The sequence below is a fragment of the Lygodium microphyllum genome, chromosome 22 (assembly GCF_053477565.2).
Source record: "Lygodium microphyllum isolate KBCC chromosome 22, Lygodium_microphyllum_v1.1.10, whole genome shotgun sequence".
Classification (NCBI taxonomy): Eukaryota; Viridiplantae; Streptophyta; class Polypodiopsida; order Schizaeales; family Lygodiaceae; genus Lygodium; species Lygodium microphyllum.
The window spans coordinates 53,733,542-53,753,557 of record NC_141156.1 but is presented as its reverse complement, the minus strand read 5'-3'; the positions used below and the strand labels follow the sequence as shown (position 1 = coordinate 53,753,557).

Below are 20,016 nucleotides of genomic sequence, written 5' to 3'. Positions count from 1 at the left end.
TGAAGCATACAAGCTTGTCAAACTAATTTAATAGCTAGATAGGATTTCTAATATCAAGTCTCTTAGTTAATCGGTGACATGCTATGTTAATATAGGTTAATATCAATATGTTAACAAAGCACATAATATAATTAGGCACCCCCCTTGTGGGTGTTAGTGTGCGTCATCTCAAGAAAAAATACCACACAACATAATCATGGGACATAATTTCAACATTTACATGATAACATTAGTGAATCTTGAAGTGAGGAAGATTTAGTCCTATGAGATGGGTGGGTCCCTTCTTCTTGGTACTTCATTCTTATGCTTCTTCTATGTAGATGTTTTCCCTTTAACTATTCTATTTTATGGTTGATTAAGGTTTTAAATAGCTATCAATACTTTAACTCCAAGTTACATGCATTGTTACAATGCTATTGAAGGGCACTAAGCAACAAATGCAACTTTGTAGAAAACTCATCATGAACTCCTTTTCACTTGCCCTAGGGCCCATGCCAATAACATGCTATAGGACAACAAGAGTTAGGTTGACTTTATACAATTGAATGCAAGTTACAAGTATAGATTCTTATTACCTCATGTTTGACTCTCCTTGCCTTCAACTCCATATTTTTCCTTAAGAAACAAGCTTGAGTTGAACCATCATTGATGGTGGTAAATATGATCAGGATACGGCCAATTGAAATGCCTTTTGAGTTCTATTCAATATTATTTGCACATTTCAGACTTTTGACCACATTTTGGTTCAACAAAAGGGGATGAAGAGGTAGGGAGCAAATGCATTAATAGGAGGGCAAAACTCAAAAGTCACCTTGTGGCATATTAAATTTATTGTATTTGCTAGTTAATAATACTTTGGCTTCAAAAATTTGAGGAACATGGTACAAGGAGAAAAAAAAAATCTCCTTCACACACCCTTCTCCAAGGTACTAGATGACAAAAAGCAATTGTCTTTTCCTTGAATTTCTTCTTGAATAAATAGCGATAGCCATTTCTTCCTCTAGATGCTTATGATGGGGCTCAATTTACTTGAGCATGTCCAAATCTAGCAGCATGCCCTCAATCAATATGCATTACATAGCAAATGACACATCCTTTTGAATACCTTACAAAAGGCAACAGACATTTGGGTTGATACACACTCTTGCCTATATTTTGGCCTAAGTTATCATTCTCTTTCTCAACATGATTAAGAATGATGCCTCATCCCTCACTTGATATACAAATGCTATATAATGCTGGATATGTTCCTTCACAAAAGAATAAGTCATCCAAACAAATTGAATTCTTTTTGACCCTTCCATTCCATAAAGTCTATCAAGACACTTTTTGTTTGGAAATTCCAACATGTGCATCACTTAAGACCACTAGTCATTGTTGCGATAGAATACTCCAAACTTTCAGATTCACAAAATGGGTCAGCAGCACTTTACTTACTAACAACTATATGAAACCAAACTTTATTTCTTCTCCAACCTTTTGTCCAAGAGTGTTTCCACCTACCACCACAAACCAAAACTTCTCCATCAACAAAATTGTAAAAGACAACATTTGTTCCTAAATCAAACTATTGGTTGACCTTAGAATCAAGAGAAAATGTAGCTTCCTTTGCTCTTTCTCCACTTAGTATCAAATCTACCATTATAAGGGAGAGTGGGATTATAAACCATCATATGGGCCTTAGAATCAAGAGAAAATGTAGCTTCCTTTGCTCTTTCTCCACTTAGTACGAAATCTACCATTATAAGGGAGTGTGGAATAATAAACCATTGAATATGTACCAAGTTTTGTACAAATGCATCACCTTTATGATTATGTTCTCCGACCTTTTCACAGGGTTCCATAACATTCTCATTGACCTTCCTCTGCAACACGACGTTTTGGCAATCTCATTGCACATAATACATATGCAAATGAATGATCAAAGACATCCTCCTTGACCTTGTAAATAATAAGTATAGTATTACTATAAGTCTATGATAACATGAAATCAAGTGGATGGATTAAAAAAGAATATTCACTGTTATACCTTACCAAAGAACATAACAATCATTCAGTAGCAACAAGACCAACTTCAATACAACTCCATAGTTGTTATGTAAACTCTTAGAACTATAATAAGAGCAAATTCATAACACAACTGAAATGCTTCTATTCTAAATAAACAAATAAATAAAGCAAGAAGGCCTGTCACCTATCAAACAAACAATTGAGGATCATACCCATTCCCAGCTTTTCTCAAATAGGGTGGACTGCAAATCGTTGCAATAGATTGGAGCTCATTGGGACAATAATTGATGAGTATATACAGATGGCAAGGTGTACCAAGGCTTAGCAACATCAAAGTCCTATTTTGAACCCTTATCCATACATGCATAAAGACCATTAACACTCTATGAGGTAGACAAGAGGCTAGGGCATGTGACCTTATGCACTAGCACGTTTCACTTCAGAATCACTGTATAGTTTGGTATTATGTACCACCAAAATGGTGTTTCTTTTGCACCAGATGCTTCGCCCCTGAAGAAGGTAGTTGCTGAGGGGTTCCCCATGTGGTTTGGTATTACAGATTGCTTAACTCCTATTCTTCCATCCTTGTACTAGACATCTCTTGAACAAATAGTCAAGGATTTTGTAAATCTTTATGGTTTGTTTTTATTTTGTGTTAGATTTCACATTGTGTATTTACTGTAATGGTGATTATAGTTAAGGTGTCATTGATAAATCTTTTCATGGAAACAGAAAACAAATTCCGAGGGTTCTTTAATGTGCATGTGTTCAGTACCTGATCTGAATTGATGAGGGTTGTGACTATGGTGATGATATCCATCAAATTAGTGGCTAATGTCAAATTGATTGATTGTTTCAAATTAACAGGATTCACTTTTTAAAAAAATGTTGGACAAATATGAATAGATATGGGAACACACAAGTTTTTTGCAGAATTAACAGGATTCACTTTTTTTTTTTTTGGGGGGGGGGGGGGGTAAGAATATGAATAGACATGGCAGTGCACACAAATTTTTTGCACCTTAATAATGAGAAAAAGCCAGTAGCTTGGATTCTCTAGCTTTTAATAAAAGTTCACCCTCTGGACTTTCCCATTGAAGTGATAAGCTAAATCATCCTCTCTGAAATGAGCTTTTGTTACTCATATGCTGATATACTGTTGCTTTGGAAAAACTCCATGAAACTATACTGATCTATCTCATGGTTTTATTTTGTCCATTTCAATAAGTCATGTTGCTTTTTCCTGTCTGCATTAAGAATGCTCCAGAAGTATTTCCTTGCAGCCATATTGATCAATGGGATCTGCAGATTCTGTAAGGATTTCTGCCTTACGAACATTCGTATTCAGAGTTTTGGTTTGCATATGAGGATATGAAAGGTGAACAAGCACTGCAGAGTTTGAGGGACAGACAACGATGCTAGGAAATAGCTGTTGATTCTTATCCTTGTGATTTTAGATTGATTGTTCATGTTGGTAAGTCTGCTGTGTATGCAGAAAATCCTTTAACCTTTGTAGGCCTTTTGTTACACTGCTTAAACAGGTCTGTGGAAGTTGATTGATTCACCTGCCTTGATCGTGTCACATAGTGATAGGGGCATCCAGAGTTGCGACAGGTTGTAAATGTTGATGTGGCAATGATTTGTAAAGGCACCGCAGTTTTAAGCTGAGTGATTTCAGCAATGCTATACCAATTCCCAGAGAATGGAGTGTTCAAGCACACACATCCTGGAAAAAGAAATGTAGGAAAGTCTTATCAAGTTAGTCCTTCCCAGGTTTAAGCTTGCCGCACCAGGTGCAAGTGTGAACTCTGTTTCTGGGTATGTCTCTCGGACATTTTACCCATGCTCAAATTATATGAATCAGACCTACAAAGTTTACCACTTCAAGTATGGCATTCTTATTCAGTCTGCTTTGAACAGACTTCTTGTTTTTCTTGAAATGATAGTACTCGTATAAAGTGAGGCCATGGCATTGATCAGAACTCCTAAGTATGTACTCAGCAGTGTAAAAATCACATATATGTACCTACAGAAAAAAGTTGGAACAAATAACCATTAAAGCCCTGAAAGTTAGACATTTCTATGATTACTCCAATGCTAAGCTCAATGAACATGATAGATTAAAAAGACGTACTTGGGTGAGAAGACACTCCAGATGAAAAGATGACCTTGCATTAGCAGCATGATCATTGAGAATACTACCAAGATCACAGAGCTTAGTGCAAGGGGAACAAAACACGGAACTGCAATCACCTCTAATTGCCACCGAGGTAACTGGCCGAATTGTGTATCTGTTTCTGTTTGAGATTGCTTAATTTCACCAAATGAAACCATCAGTGAAGATCCTAACATGAACAATAGCGGAGCTGCACCCGTAATTACAAAAGCCAGCACACCCGAGAGAAAAATTGAATGATGGCTCAAACCCTGTATAGACAAATAGCAGTCATGAGCAATACGACTCTTTCCAATTGCTAAGGAAAGACAAAGATATTCAATATGCACATACAATGTAAGCACCAGCAACATCAACAGTTGCAAGGGTGTTAGTGTTGCCCATTCCAAAGTGGCCAGATGCTCCCAACCAATAAAATGTTAGTATCTGCAAACCAGAATGGTCACAAGAACAATCCTTTACAGCTAAAGTAAACCAACAAAACTATAAGATGGATGCGAATTTTGTAAACCCTCCTGTGGCCAATGTTTGGTTGCCCTACTAGTAAGCAATGAAAACATGCACAAGAGTAATGGGTGCTTACTTTCAACCATGGACTGATTGCAGGGCTTGTCAGGTTGAAGAATACTATGGTGAAGATGAGTTGCAGAAGAAGCAACAAAACTGGCACAGTATTAACAGACTGTTGAAGCAGAAGTTGCAACAGGCACCAGCATGAAACAAAAACTTTTCCAATGAAGTTGAGGCATGCCTCCTCTCTTGATAAAAATACTGAAAACTGGTGACCACATGTTTTGATTGGCCTCACTTCACTTGTTCTTTTAGAGCCCTCTGTGAATCTCATTCCTGGCACAGAATTGGATACTATCCAAGGAGTAGCAAAAAAAGTACCCAGGGCTGTGGAGCCCAATATTGCATATACTAATTGTGCTAACAAAGTTGGGAGTTGATAGAAAACTTTCACAGTGATGTTTTTGGTCAAAATATTGTATAGCAAAATAAGCAAAGCAGCCACACTGATATTTCCTGCTACAAGTCTTTGCATGATACCTGTTGGTATTTTCTCCAAAACTAGTAAACAGCAAATTGATGTTGTGCATGCTAAAGCTAAAATTCTGACTGCTAGAAGCACCTGTGGACAAGCCTGATCTAGCCACTTAGCCACATCTGGTAGGTGTGCCCAGTTTACACCACTTCGATGCCAGCTACGCAACAATCTTCCTGCTGTTAACACTATAACTATAGCAGCAACCTGATAACAGAACCTCTCTTTTTTATAGGTAGCTGAACTGTCTAATTTTACATATTCATCACACAAGTTGTTTCCACCCTGACGGCTCCTTGTACTCAGGAACAAAGTCCTTGACATGTTTATCCTGTTATATGGTGTTGTTTGATATAAGCTTGTCTGCTGACATGCTCTTCGAAGAAAACAACATAATAGAGTGACCACCAAAAAATGTAAAGTAAACTGTTCCTCCTCTACTAAAGAGCTAGAGGTGAAACTCAGTGCATGTCCACCAACTCCGGCAAGGGCAATCCAATTCTCCAGCTTGCTTGTTTGCAACCATGACATTGTTTTACATGGTTGTAAGATCTCTTTACTTGCCCAGAATGACATGCTGATAAGTACTATTGCTGAAACAATCATCAGCAATCCACCAGTGTAGATGAATCGAGTGTTTTTCTGCAGCACAAATTTACATTAAAGAACCATCACCAGAAAAAGGACAAGAAGGTGCTTTTTGATCAATGGTTTATGCTATTCTCTTCATGCTTTCTGTGCAAAGAGAGACGTGTGAACTGAAGACATGTGAGTATGTGACAGGAAGCTGCCCATGTTCTGGTACGTTAGATGAACAGTCATTTTAAGAGGGGAAGCCACACAGTTTAACTAATAATAATTCCTACAAGTATCTCAATGATCAGACCTCAGTAATCCCCTTTGCTAGCCAATTGGAAGCGCCATGAAGAAATGAGAGATACTCTTTTGCAGCTATTTCCCAATCTGTTGGAGTGCAAGTTGGCTTTTCCCTGCAGATATCAAAGCACTCTTAAAGTTGTTAACAGGATATATAAAGAACAAGAGTTTTAAGTTTATAAAAGGAGCCTGGCCTCTTAATACATAAAGATAGTGGACATGGCAACGAAAACATTCATTGAGCATGATACTTACTTGTTGCAAGGTAACTCTCTCCATTTTAAATGTAAATCTTCAGCCACTATGAACAGTTCACAAAACTTGCAAATTTCATTATCATCGCTTTGGTCTTGTGAACATGTCAGGCTTCCTTGACCGGAACAGATCGATGCAAGGCATGGTGATCTAGGAGCACGGACTCTAAGTAACCGCAAAATTTGCCATGCATTCAGTTGCAAGGCCCGAAGCTTTTCTTTTTCTGGAAAAAGAAGAAGTAGATTTTAGCAGGCAAAAAATTCGTATGCTTCATCCACTCTATAATTTGTGCATTTTATTTCAACAGTTGATGAAATTTTCAGGTCTCAAACACTTGCCTGTCAAATTGTTGAAGAGCCGAGGTAACATGACCCCAACACTATTCAAGGGAATTGGAACCCCAAAAAGCAATGCCAGAGTTGGAACTAGGTCGACCTTCATAAAAGCAGACAATGAACTGAATTAAATTTGCAAGGATATTATTCTCCTTGAAACAGCTAGAGACTCTGTAGACTAATAAAGAGGCTAAATTTTTAAGACCTGGAAAGTTTCATGCACTTCAATGCTCGTGGGTTTCAAGAAAGCTTTTCTGCTGATAAAGAGTGCAAGAGAATCTGTTTCCTCAAAACTGGCACCTCCATGGTTACCTCCATTTGTCATGCCATGATCACTCACCACCATCTGTTAGCAGCTGTGTTTTAGCTTTCCATAGGAAAATGACCAATGATAAAAAATCCCGCTGGTCGTTCTGTCTAAAATATCCACAAGGTCTACTGAATATAACACAACATTTCCTGTCCTTTAGTTTGTTGTGATCATTGCCCCAAATAAGTCCTGCCTAAAATATCCACAAGGTCTACAGAATATAACTCAACATTTTCCTGTATATATCAGGAGGTAATAACTAAGCCAACACTGTATACTAACCAGAATTGTCTCACGCTGAGTGTTATTTTCAATCAAGGATGAATGGAGGTGCTGGATGATAAGATCCATCTCCTTCAATTTCAGAGCCATCAATGGACTGCAGAAGAGGCTTCCTTAAAACAATCATCATTGTGCTTGCATGTAACAGAACCACATTAGCTGGCCATTTTACCTGGCCCGACCTCCAAGGTGACCAACATGATCCAGGCCCAAATAATGTAGAATCTGTTTTCATAGTTCTATCAACAGATTAAGTAATGTCAAAGGACCTTCGACTGCCAAGGCCCAACCTCGAACACATGAGGTAAAAATGCTAAATGACTGTATAGAAAATTAACAAACAAGTTGAAACGTACAAGCAGATCCCAATCTTGGGCTGCTAGTTCTTCATCCAAGTGGCGAGTAACATTTTCATCCACTTGCACAGTGTCTTTGACCTAAAGAGCAAACAAATATTACCATAAACAGTGTGAAAACATGGGAATTTGTGATGCAAGTCGTGATCCAGACCAAAGCGTGCCTAGACTTGAAAGGCAAACAAATGAGCCATCTTGAGGTCACTACTCTGAGCATAAAAATACATGCAGAAGAATGAATGAATACATACCATGCATGCATATCCCCATGATGCACTTGTTTAGTTGAGGCCACTATTCTGTTTTATAAATTATAATAATATGTGGTGCCTTTCTGGATCAACATCTAGGACCTTAAAGAACATGAGAAACACAGTGATTGCTATTTCTGTTACTACATCACAATGCTCAGACTGCCGACTGCCAGTCACATTTCTTGACAGATAAAGAGGATATCTTTTTGTCAAATACAGGTAGAGAGCCTTAGAACACTTGTATGTGTGAACCCGTGTGGCAATGACACACTTTCTTATTCCTCTAAAAAATTAAATCGGCTAGGCCACTAAGGGTCTCACTTTCACCAATATCTGGCCGACATGGATCTGTATATTCCATCTTACAACCCAGCTTGCAGCCTCACTTTATGTGTTTACTGCAACTGGTTTCCACCTGTACTGCCATTAGTAGCCCCTTACAGGGGACCATGCCTCAAACCTGGTGGTATATGAGGAATGCCTTGATTCTTTTCTTTTCAAGAGAAAAGTGAAATTCTATTAACATGCTTCAGAACAATCTCTCCTCTTCCTCATAGTCTCCGAGCTGCCCTGTATTGTCTCCCATCTCCCAAAAAGAGTATGCAGAGTCTCTGTCCAGATCTTGGAAAGAGTCTCTGCAGTAGATATGTCCAATAAATCAATAGCCTGGCTACATTTGTCTGTCCATGTGTACCAAGCAACAATGCTAGCTATGAGCTTCCATCTGTGACAATGTCCCTGAGTCCATACTGTCTGTGAGAAATCTGGCATGAAAGTCCTACTCACAACTTGCCCCGAGATGAGATAAGCCTGACACCCTTGTGCATCCTCATACCCACAAGCTGGGCCTCTGTCAGCGACCCATGCAACTGTTCCCCATGTAGCAATCAAGACTCTAGTGTGTCACGAAACACCATCCTAAGGGCTCTCCTCCAGACCGCCACAGCCTGTGGGCAATCTCATAAGCAATGCCTCCAAGTCTCCTCATGCTCCCCACATCTAGCACAAGGAACAGGTTCTCTACCAAACCATGTACCAACTGCTAAACTCCTGTGTGCTAGTAAACAAAGAAAGAGTGAAATCTTTCTTGGTCTAAAGCTGTCCTCCAGTCTCCTCTAGAAGTCTGCTAGGAAAGGCTGTGATATACCTTGCATAGTCCAGTGCTCAGCTGCAGCTGGCACCACTCTAGTCCTGCTCATCTGTATTCTCCTCCCCAACCTAGTGGTATAGCCAAAGAAGGGGACATCTTGAGGCATCTCTGCAAGTGGATCTCTCCATACCCACTCCCTAGGATCCCACTGAAGCCTCTGTAGTGGCCTCTTCCTACATGCCCAATGCCTCCATCCATCTTCCATACAAGTTTGAAGGTCTGGGTCTAAGTACCAAGTTCTATCACATTGAGCTACAACTCTAATCCTTTGTCGAGAGCATTGTGTGAACTCTAACTGATCCAGATCCTCGCACCTAAGTCTGCCATCCATCTCTACTGAAAAAGTCATGTAGTATCTTATGTTGTCATCTTATTTGGCATAAGAAGAGAGCATTCTTGGCTTGGTTAGGAAAGAGAGCTTTACTGCTATCCCTAGAGCAGGACTCTAGAGGGCATGCAGCTATTTCAACACCAACACCAGTCCACACATCTTACTTCACCAGCAATATGGAGCCAATATGTCACCACTCTTTGACAGATTCCAAATCACCCCCCTAGAGACACACCCACAAGCGTCTACTTTGTTCAGAGTGAGCATCGTGCATGATGCTATTGACAAGATGAAATCAAGAGTCTCCAGATCATGATAGTGACTGTACATTTTGTTTATGCTAGAAATATGTTTGCACTGTTGCTGACACTCATGTTCAATATGGTCATGTGTATGCCATCCCATCCACTGATACAGCTAGAGTATAAACAATAATGTGCCCGTCCTGAAGACAAATGATCCTGCATTTCCCACTAGTTACTGCACTATCCTAGTTGGCTGTACACTGGCCAAGTTGTACATCTCCATGTATGAGTATGAGCTCAGGAGATATGTGGGAAGCATCACTCAAAGCTCCACTGCAAGCAGGCTTTTGTAGAGGTTATTCAGTTTTGATCATATGCTTGCACTGAGAACTATTACAGAAGAGAACAGAGCACATGGTCAACATTTGTTGTTTTATGGATTTTGCAGCCTTTCATACTAGATGATGGGCCTGGTCACTGAGAAGGCTATATGATATGGGGTTGCCTAATGAGCTCACGTGGGGGTCATAGCCCTTTACGAGCCAGTGAGACTGCAACAGTACCAGATTTACAGGAAGGTTCCATTGAGGTGAAGCAAGGCTGGCCAATGTCTACCTGCAGTAGAGTGCACAAGCTACTCCATTCATGAGTGCCAATGAAGTACTCCCAGTAGGTAAATGAGCCTCTTAGAAGCACCTTCTCGACCCTGCTGGCCTGAGAGGAGGAGAGCTTGTGCTTTTGAAGCTACAGAATGTCAATGCATCCAGGCTGCAGCTCCTTACAAACAATTAGCTTCCTAGGACCCTGTGCTCGACCAAACTGAAGGGTGTTCACATTCCAGGATGCTAGATTTATACTCATGGGGAAAATCTAGGATTTTCTGAACAGACTCCTTTTTGGCATGATTGAAGATGAGGAAGCAGGGAGCTGGGTGCTATAGAGTGACACTTGGTGGCTGGTTTAGATGGTGAGCTCCACTCCCCTTTACTATCTCATGGGCATAGTAGGGGGTGCTGTTTGCCCCTGAATGGCAAAGTGCACCTCCATCAATCCAGCTGTCAATCAGACCTCTGCCGACATGTGGTGTCAAGCAGCTTAGGCAAGTGGCCACTTAATCATGTCTAAGGGGGGGCACCACTGCTCTATGGCGCACATAAGGATGCTGGCTGGTATGCACAATTATCTACATGGTTTCAAACCCTTATGACCTCATTGTCCCTTTTGCAATACTCTTAGGATACCCCATCAATAAGACTAGAGCACACACAGGTCAACATGGTTATTAGGGATCTCACTGAACTTGATATTTAGAGGACATGGTTCACACCCACACGACGGCTGGGGACAAGACACTACACAAATGTTCAGGCACACATTTATCAAATGGCTTGAGGTGTGCCACTGGGCAGATCCAGTCCTTGCACACAAGTTGAGAATTGAGACAGCAAGGTATGGACCTGTCACCTCAGAGATTGTGACCAGACAATGCATATGCTTACCATGCCATATGGAGCCCGAGACAAAGGAGCCCTATACATGTCTTTGTCCAGTGTACTGTGAGATCAGGTGGAGATTTCACTACCCCTTCCATGAGGGATCTAGGCCTCTTTTCTAGGGCGATGGACTACAGAGACTAGAGATGCTTGGGCCTTTTCCTACGTAAGCTTCACTGCTAAGGAGCAGTGGATAAGCCACTACAGGGCTGGGACCAAGACACCAACAGACTACTTCAGATTAGACATCCTGCTTACTGAGAAGTAAGAATGGAGTGACCCAGAGAACTTAGTCAAGCTAGACAACCAAGGCTAAGGGCTCCTATCCAATAATCCAAGTTGCGTAAGAGTGTCCAAGAGATCATTGCTAGACATCAGCAAAGGTCCTCCAGATGGTTGCGTCTGCCAGAGATTGATTAAACGGTGGAGAGACATATGAGGGAGTTTGCCATACTTTTATTGCTGCAGTATATTTGTACTTTTTATTGCTGTAGTATGATAAATAATGTATCTCCTAGGTTATTTTGACTTATTGTAGATGTTCATGTAACATCTCATTTCACTCCCTCCCTCCCTCATCCCTCTCTCTCCAGCATCCACATATTTGTTCAAGGAGAGTTTGGATATATAGTTGCTTTTCTTGCCACGAGTTATTCAGACTAAGGAGATTCTTCTTACATAAAAACTGGTCACACCATCTTGACGACTGAATGCATTGGGAAACAAGCGAAGCCATGTTTCATCACCATACATAACTATCTTCCAGCCCATTGCTTTCAATTGACCTGAATCCAGAAAAATCATTAATATTAGACCATAACATTACAGAAAACTTGCATCCTGCAATGTTTCATTGAAGTTTTTTTGTTTGAGAGAACATATCACCTTCAAAGTTGAAATTTATGTAGCATCCATTAGCATGACCTTACTGTGTACTTCATTTTCTCAGTCAACATTGCTACTGAAGTTGAAAGCTCACATGATAGGTGAGGGGTTGACTTCCTATGTGGAAAAGCATATCACAAATGTCAAGGCTACCACAGTGACTAGACAGGATTACCTTTTTGCAACTATTGGTCACCTAGGTGGTGGGATGTTAACCATTTTCTACAAATGTAAGTTGGAGGTTCTAACAATTAATGTGAACTGATACACTACTACATGATTTTCTTTTGTTTGACAAAAGACATACTAATAAAAAGGGTTTTCTACCCAAACCTCCTGAGTTACGGGGCAACAACAAATGTGATATCTTTGAGTAACATCAACATTAACTATAAAGGCACTGCTGTAATTATAGTGGAGTGCCCCTGCATGTGCTTGAGAGAAGAGAGGACTATCATATCATGATTCACAAGTGCAGCCTGTGATACTTCTTCTTTTTGAATGTACTTTGTATAAGGTTAAGTCTCTTACATGGTCATTTAAAAAGAGATTTTGATAAGGTAGACACGAGGATGCTAATATAGGGGAAGACGGATCGTAGTGGGGTGCCATTTTTGTGATTTTGGAGTAGTGGAGATTAGGGCACAGAGAAGACATGGATTGTAATAGTCATGATTCACAAGTGCAGCTTGTGATACTTCTTCTCTTTGAGTAAGTATATAAGGTTTAAATATCTTATATCGTTATTGAGAGAGATATTTCAATAAGATAGAGAGGAGGACAATAATCTAGGGGGAGTGACATCCAAATAGTTGCGACGCGTGAGCCATCAACTAGACCACAAGGTCACCTATTACATTTGAAATTGTCCAAAGTGTATGATATTATCTTTGTCAACTTTGTACATAAGCCATGTGTGCTTTGATGATCACTAGCAGCTGTGGTGCATCATCCTAGCCATCTAAATCTTCCTTCGCAAAAAGCCAATTACTAGAGAAAAGGTGAGTCAACTCCATGAGATGGAAGAAAGGCATCACATTCAGTTACCTTTTGGTCCCCACTGAGTCAATATCCTCTCTTGTGCAAGGAATCATTGAATAGACTTGAAAATGGGTAAGGATCCACATACATGCCCAATTCTAGTCATACCGACCAAGAATGGGAAATAGGGAATCGGAAATGTGATAGGAATGGGAATAGGAAATAAAAGAAGAATCATATTTATGAGATAAATTCCCAAGCATTCAAAGACACTTCAAAAGAATCACTTCAAACAACTACATTAAAAAGAGCCATAAACATAGGAAAAGCTTGGAGTACATATCAAGAAAAGGACAAGGCCCAAGTAGCAAGGCCTTTGAAAATATAAATCAAGTCAAAACGTTGCACATGCTAGAGATCATAGATGGCAAGCCGCAAGCTGTATTTGTGAAGACTCAAGTTTCGAGGGCTGCTAGGCTCCTCCAGTCCAGATACAAAAGTCATGGCAAAGGAGCAGAAGAGATTGCCAAAGCTCTCAGACATGCCTCCTATCTATTGCTCCTCCTGCTCCATCTCTCACTGAGTAAAGGGATCAGCCTTCACAATCACACTCTTGCAAAGTATTCACAAGTTTGCATTGACAAAGACGAGATCACTGATGAAAACAAGATCATTGGCCTTTTGTTAAACAAGGTAGAGAATGGGAATAGGAAATAAAAGAAGAATCATATTTATGAGATAAATTCCCAAGCATTCAAAGACAATTCAAAAGAATCGCTTCAAAGAACTACATTAAAAAGAGCCATAAACATAGGAAAAACCTGGAGTACATATCAAGAAAAGGCAAGGCCTTTGAAAATATAAATCAAGTCAAAACATTGCACATGCTAGAGATCATAGATGGCAAGCTGCAAGCTGTATTTGTGAAGACTCAAGTCTCAAGGGCTGCTAGGCTCCTCCTGTCCATGATAGCATCCTCATCTCCCACCACATCTCCCCCCCTCCCCCCCCAAATGAGTAGTCATATTATATCAAATCATAGGAGTACAAAAGTTAGATCATAGGAAAGATACAAAAGTCACGGCAAAGGAGCAGAAGGGATTGCCAAAGCTCTCAGACATGCTTCCTACCTATTGCTCCTCCTACTCCATCTCTCACTGAGTAAAGGGATCAGCCTTCACAATCACACTCTTGCAAAGTATTCACAAGTTTGCATTGATGAAGACGAGATCATTGATGAAAACAAGATCATTGGCCTTTTGTTAAACAAGGTTGCTTCTCTTCTTGGGGGCAATGTGACTGAGAACTGCACAATTGCTCCAAACAAGACAAGCTAATAGTGTGGCTCAGAACACAAACCACTGTCTGCTGAAGCTCAGACCCACCACAAGGCTGCACCCCTAGTGACCTGTCCTCTTGTACATCAGCACAACCCACCACAAGGCTGCACCCCTAGTGACCTGTCCTCTCATACATCGGCACAACCCACTGAGCCACAAAAAGACGTGTAAGATGCAAGATGATCTACTACAATGCGTCTCATGGCAGCATCGAGTACCATGCACTCCAAGATGCACCTCTAGTCGTCATTGACTTTCTCGTCATTCTCGTCTATGACCCTACAACCCTGGGTTCAACATGAATGCAATTGCATGCAAATGAGATCCATAGGCATCCCAACACGTTACAATAAGGTATGAATCTTATCATATTGATCCTAATTTGGCACCAACTCCCATAGCCTCTCAATCATCCTATCCATAGCCTTGTAGAGCTTCCAGATACATGGCTAGTCTAGCCTCTACAAGGCACAATAAATGCATAGTAGGTGGAACCATGGCTTCACCCGGTTCACCTAATCCCAAAAGTCCATGTCCTTGGCTATCCTAGGCATGGCATCCCAAATTTAAGTAGAAGACAAAGGAGAGTTCCTAAACTCATTACTAATGAAGGCCTGCCTCAGTACACCATTGCACTCCCTTGAGTGACCTAGAATCAAGAAGTTGAAAGAAAAACGAGTGTCGGAGTACTTGAGAATCTTTCTAGACTTCTTGGAGAATTGATGGTTAGAGTACTTAAGAATTGAAGGTTGGGTACAAAAGTGGCTATCCCACTAGCTTTGGTAATAATCGACTCTGCCCATGAAAGCTTGCCAATATCCTTATAAGATTACTCAAGCAGTGAGCCATGTGATAAGAAAATATAATGTGACAACAATGCCCTTTAACAATAATGCTAACAACTCTAGTTAGTAGGTCAACATCTGCCATTACTGCAAGTGTCACTCCAACCATTTGCAACAAGGGCCACTGCACTGCTTGCCCATAAGCCTCTTTGTGATCTTTGTAGCTTGCTCTACCTTGCATCTCTCCTCAAACACTATAATATGCAAGGTCTCTCATAAGGGTAGTGCATATGTGGAGCCATTCCCCAATTTTCTTTACCATTGCCTTGAAATATTTCAACCTAATTGTGCACATCATTACATATAGGTGAATATCTCATAAATATAAAAAACAATGTGTTAATACATTAATAAATGACAAATTATTATTATTACCTTGCAACATAAAAGCCAATAATATTGGTAGAAGAAGCAAGTGATGGCTGCATTGTCTCCTTTTGTGGATCCCACCTTGTAGTCACACGCGAGGTGTAGTAGAAGTAGATGATGGTGCATGCATCTAAAATACACTTTGGGAATTGGAGGAAAAGGATGTAGCTATGTTCAATCATAATGTGGATGCACCAAGGGTAGTGGCATACGTGTGGTAGGATCAACAACCACATGCTAGCTTGATTGAGCCAAGGCATCTTGGTCTAAACACGTGCCTCTTGCCTCTTCTAAGGCATCACTCGTGTGAAAAATTGCACCTATTTTTGCCAAGATCCTCAAAAACAGGAATGAGCAACTTCATCCGTACATTCTTAAGTGCATAGCTCGAACGACCATGCCAGCCTATAAGCCATGCACGTGTAGTATTCCAGAATTTCAAGCTCCTATTCCTCCATTCCATGTTGTTATGATTATATCCTAACCCTCTACATAAAGCAATTGCACAACTCTTCCATATCCACTTCCTACCTCTAGGATAATTAGGCCTCTATTGGTCACCACCTCACACCTACTCATCTACTTGGCCTATCTATGAGAATGCACACTAAATGGAAGTTGAAAGCAATAGCATGCAAGACAAGAACGAACAGACACATGAGCAAGACGAATAGATAATAGACATGATACCTTGTAGACAAGTGATGGAATCAACTGTATCACATACTTGCATAGCCCCCTTTGCCTCAACCACCATCAAAGGACACATCCACATCATCCACCTTCTTCAATGTAGCTATGGCTTGCAATGCCATAAAGAGACTCTAGAATGGAGAGGTCCAGGACCATGATGGATTCGTAGCGGAGCACCTCTCATATGCTAGAGATGTGCTATCACCCCTCCTAGGCCACTTGTTTAACAAGGTGCTATGCAAAGGCTTCCCTGCTTGAGCCAGAGACAAAGGAGCACTATATATGTAGATGCCTAGTGTACAATGAGATTAGAGGATGCTTTCATTGTCTCTTTAGAGAGGGATTTGGATCACTATCCAAGGTGATGGATTTCCTAGATTAGAGATGCCTAGGGTTCTTCCTATTGGAGCTATGGTGACATATTAGCGTACACTCACAGAGTTCGACAAATCCTAGACCAGCCCCACGACCACAGAGCACCTCTACGACTAGTAGTCCCACTACACGGAGAAACCTTGGATAGAGACATTGAGAGGTGCCAAGCTTGCTGCCCATGCCCAGCTGATCCACGCCCCCCACAGGAGGTATCATAGGTGGATACAAAGGATATTAGCTTGTCATTGAGGAGCCCTACCTCGTTGCTTTAACTTTTCTATGTGGATAGGTCCACGAGGCACATCTTGGGATGAGAGTATTCCCAGAGCACTTCCACATTGTATCTGGTCTAGACATATTCTTGTACTCATCAGCTATGTACTATTTACTTTTTGTATGGTTAGTCATAGCATTAGATGACAATTCTTTTTACTTTCTGTATGGTTAGTCATAGCATTAGATGGCAATTCTTTTTAGGGATTTGAAAAAGTTTCCCAACTTTTAGATGTAACATTTTGGTCTCATAGGCCACTTTGGCCTTCTGTAGATGTTAATATAACTTTTTCTTTCTTTCTTCTCCTCTCTCTCTCTGGGAGAATATGCTAGATCCTATGTATATCTAGAGGTCACATTTATAAGACCTACATTTTCATTGTGGGATGCAATAGCTACTAGGTTTCATAGAGGTTATGAAACACATGAAGCACTTGAGGGAAAATGTGTGTATGCTTAATTCCAAGAGCCTTGGACTAAATTCTAGTTATTTGATACATTGGTTACTTGAACCTTGCTATAAGGACCCCCAATATGGGACCTAGGTCTTTGTAAAAAAACTCGTAAGAGTATTGAGGGGCCACTAGTGATGGTGATTGCTCGCATGATATGGTGCAAACCATTGGTACCCCATGAGATCATTAGAGTAGAAATTGGGGTAGCATTTGTGGTTACATAGGCATTTTTCAGTCAATCAGTTGCTTGAAGAGGATATGGGAGCTCCCTAGATGTAGATATCTATGTTAAGCATTGATTTCATCCAAACACTTATTAGAGAGTGGGGAGACACATTGCTAGTATGCAAAGATGCAATCATGGTTTAGGATACATGGATTAGTTCAGTTGAAGGATCATTGAGAGATTATTTTATATATGATCATAGCCTATACTTGCAATTGTTAGGATTGGCTTTTTGAAGGCGTAAATACATCTTTGTTTTTCTCTCTCTCTCTCTCCACACACACACACACACACTCCCCCCCCCCCCCCCCCCCCCCCCAATCACCAATTGCTTGGCTTGACTATGGGGGACAATTATATGGTGTGCAGGACAGCCATCTATAGAGCACCCACAAGCTTGTAGGCCAAATAGTGGTTAGAGATGCAATTTATAGATTACAAAATGGGAGGGCACAAGATGAGGATGGGCTAGTGGCAAAACATTTCTCACATGCTTGCAACATACTAGCACCCAATTTTTAAGAGTGGTGATCCTTTGACCCCTAGCAATTACAAGACTATCATGATGAACCGTACTTTGGCCAAGATATATGGATCTATACTAGAAGTTTAAATTATATGCATTTTTTTCATCAAACATAGCATCAGACATAGGTCTAAGATTTATTAGTCTAATTAGTACCCTACTAGTATTGGATGGTATTAGTTGGATGCCATTGGACGTGACAACCTTGACCACCACTTCTACATTTGTTGTCCCAATGACGTGCTAGCCTCAAGCACATGATACTTAGATGAGGTGTTTTTCAATCCTATGCAACTCCCGTCTCATGTCTTTTAAGGATATAATTACCTCATGCTTAATGACCCCTCTCTTGGTTATACATAAAGTGGAATTAACGCTAGGGTCCTCTCACCCTTAATGACCGGTCTCTAGGTTGTATATCAATGGAATTAATGATAGGATCCTTACTTGCACTATCAACATCCTTTGATGTTGAAGTTGTACTCTAGTCTATGGGCATAGACGTACTATCCTATCTTTATTTTCTTTGCCCTTACTGTTGGGCACCACACGCTCAACGACGGAAACCTTGGACACCCTCTTATTCCTTCAAGTGGCTCAATCACGAAGTACGTCAGGATGGCTCTCACCTAGCAACTTGCACATGCAACGAGCTTGTGATTTGCTTGTAGGGAGCTCAAGAGGTGATACACCAAGCAAGATGCATGCGCAAGGCAAGCTCCATGATTCAAGTAGCACTCCCTTCGTTTCTCAACCCTCTATAGCTTCCATATGCACAGAAGAAGCATGGTAATGGCATGGCAGAGCTTGGAGAAGAGAAAGTAAGAGCTTTACAACCTAGTTCCTCACACACACACACACACACACACACACACACACACACACACAATGAAAAATAAAAAAGGTGAGAGCAAAGTTGGCACACACAAGAATAGCCAGTTCTATTCATTCTCAACTCTTTTATACAAAAGTAGAGGTAGGGTTCCCTTTGAGCCTTGGGAATCCTACCCATTTTTTGACCATAGACCGGTCTTTCTTATGCACTTAATTTGTGTTTTCATGCTAGTGCTTCAAATAAGATTACAATTTGCTTGGGAGGGAGCCCGGCTCTTGATACATCAAATGGTTTATTTCCTAAAAATATAAACAAACTCTCCAACAATTTTGTGGCTTGCCTATTTTTCTCTTCCTGCATAAAAAACGGTTAACATTTTGCTCTCCTCCTAGTGGAGTGCTAGTCCCATGGCACTTACGCCGAAGGAGTGTGTAGTGCTAACCTAGTGGATGAAGAGATCTTGGAGAGCTATGTGGTGGCTAGTGATGAAGGAAGTTGTATGAATTGGGAACATAGCAGCTAAGAAACACGTTTCTTTGAGTTTAAAACTTACGAAACATTTCTTAAAGTACGGAACGTTTTTTAGAGTAAAAAACGTGGGTGTTTTTATTTTTTAAAATTTTTTTATGGTGAGTTGGAACTCAAAACATGGTTTTTTTGATAAAAACTATTGGGCAATACTAAACATGATGATGATGATGTGTAATAACTTGTGAGGGCTCAAGATTTTGGATGAGAGATGGATTTTTTTGAGATTTTGTTTAGTTATTGGACTTTGTCAATCTAGTATCTGTTCTTGTCTTGAGATTTGAATATTATACCACTTTAGTATCATTTGTGAGTTATTTATGATATATTACGATTCATTCTCGATTTTGACATTTTGTTAGTTTTTTTTGAAGTGAGAATCATGATGTTGCAACTTGACTCAGTCCATATTATTAAAAGGCCATTTACATGTTAATTTCAATTTTCTTTGTATGATATGTGTCACGAGGACGTGAAAATTTGATGCTTTGCTTATGTTTAATTGACATTTGATTAAAGGATTAATCAAATGTGCAATTAAAAGATGCACATGTGAGGTGCAAGCTA

General features: G+C 40.3%; 1 protein-coding gene across 7 annotated transcripts in view; it reads right to left on the bottom strand.

Annotated features, from left to right (window-relative positions):
* Positions 1–2,964: 2,964 nt before the first annotated feature.
* LOC148017161 (Alkaline-phosphatase-like family protein) overlaps positions 2,965–20,016 on the bottom strand; it is a 115,589-nt gene continuing 98,537 nt past the window's right edge. For 2 of the 7 annotated variants that reach the window (XM_087663538.1, XM_087663539.1), the window contains 12 exons: positions 11,797–11,903; positions 7,646–7,726; positions 7,462–7,514; positions 7,290–7,386; positions 6,903–7,043; positions 6,701–6,797; positions 6,363–6,585; positions 6,118–6,220; positions 4,770–5,873; positions 4,520–4,612; positions 4,145–4,437; positions 2,965–4,036 (listed from right to left, as the gene is read on the bottom strand). In XM_087663538.1, the coding sequence (XP_087519664.1) occupies positions 3,913–4,036; positions 4,145–4,437; positions 4,520–4,612; positions 4,770–5,873; positions 6,118–6,220; positions 6,363–6,585; positions 6,701–6,797; positions 6,903–7,043; positions 7,290–7,386; positions 7,462–7,514; positions 7,646–7,726; positions 11,797–11,903 (2,516 nt within the window). In that variant the 3' untranslated portion in view covers positions 2,965–3,912. Of the gene's footprint in view, positions 4,037–4,144; positions 4,438–4,519; positions 4,613–4,769; positions 5,874–6,117; positions 6,221–6,362; positions 6,586–6,700; positions 6,798–6,902; positions 7,044–7,289; positions 7,387–7,461; positions 7,515–7,645; positions 7,727–11,796; positions 11,904–15,544; positions 15,570–20,016 lie in introns of those variants that run through there. The other 5 variants (XM_087663543.1, XM_087663544.1, XM_087663540.1 and 2 more) reach the window with 4 other exon arrangements.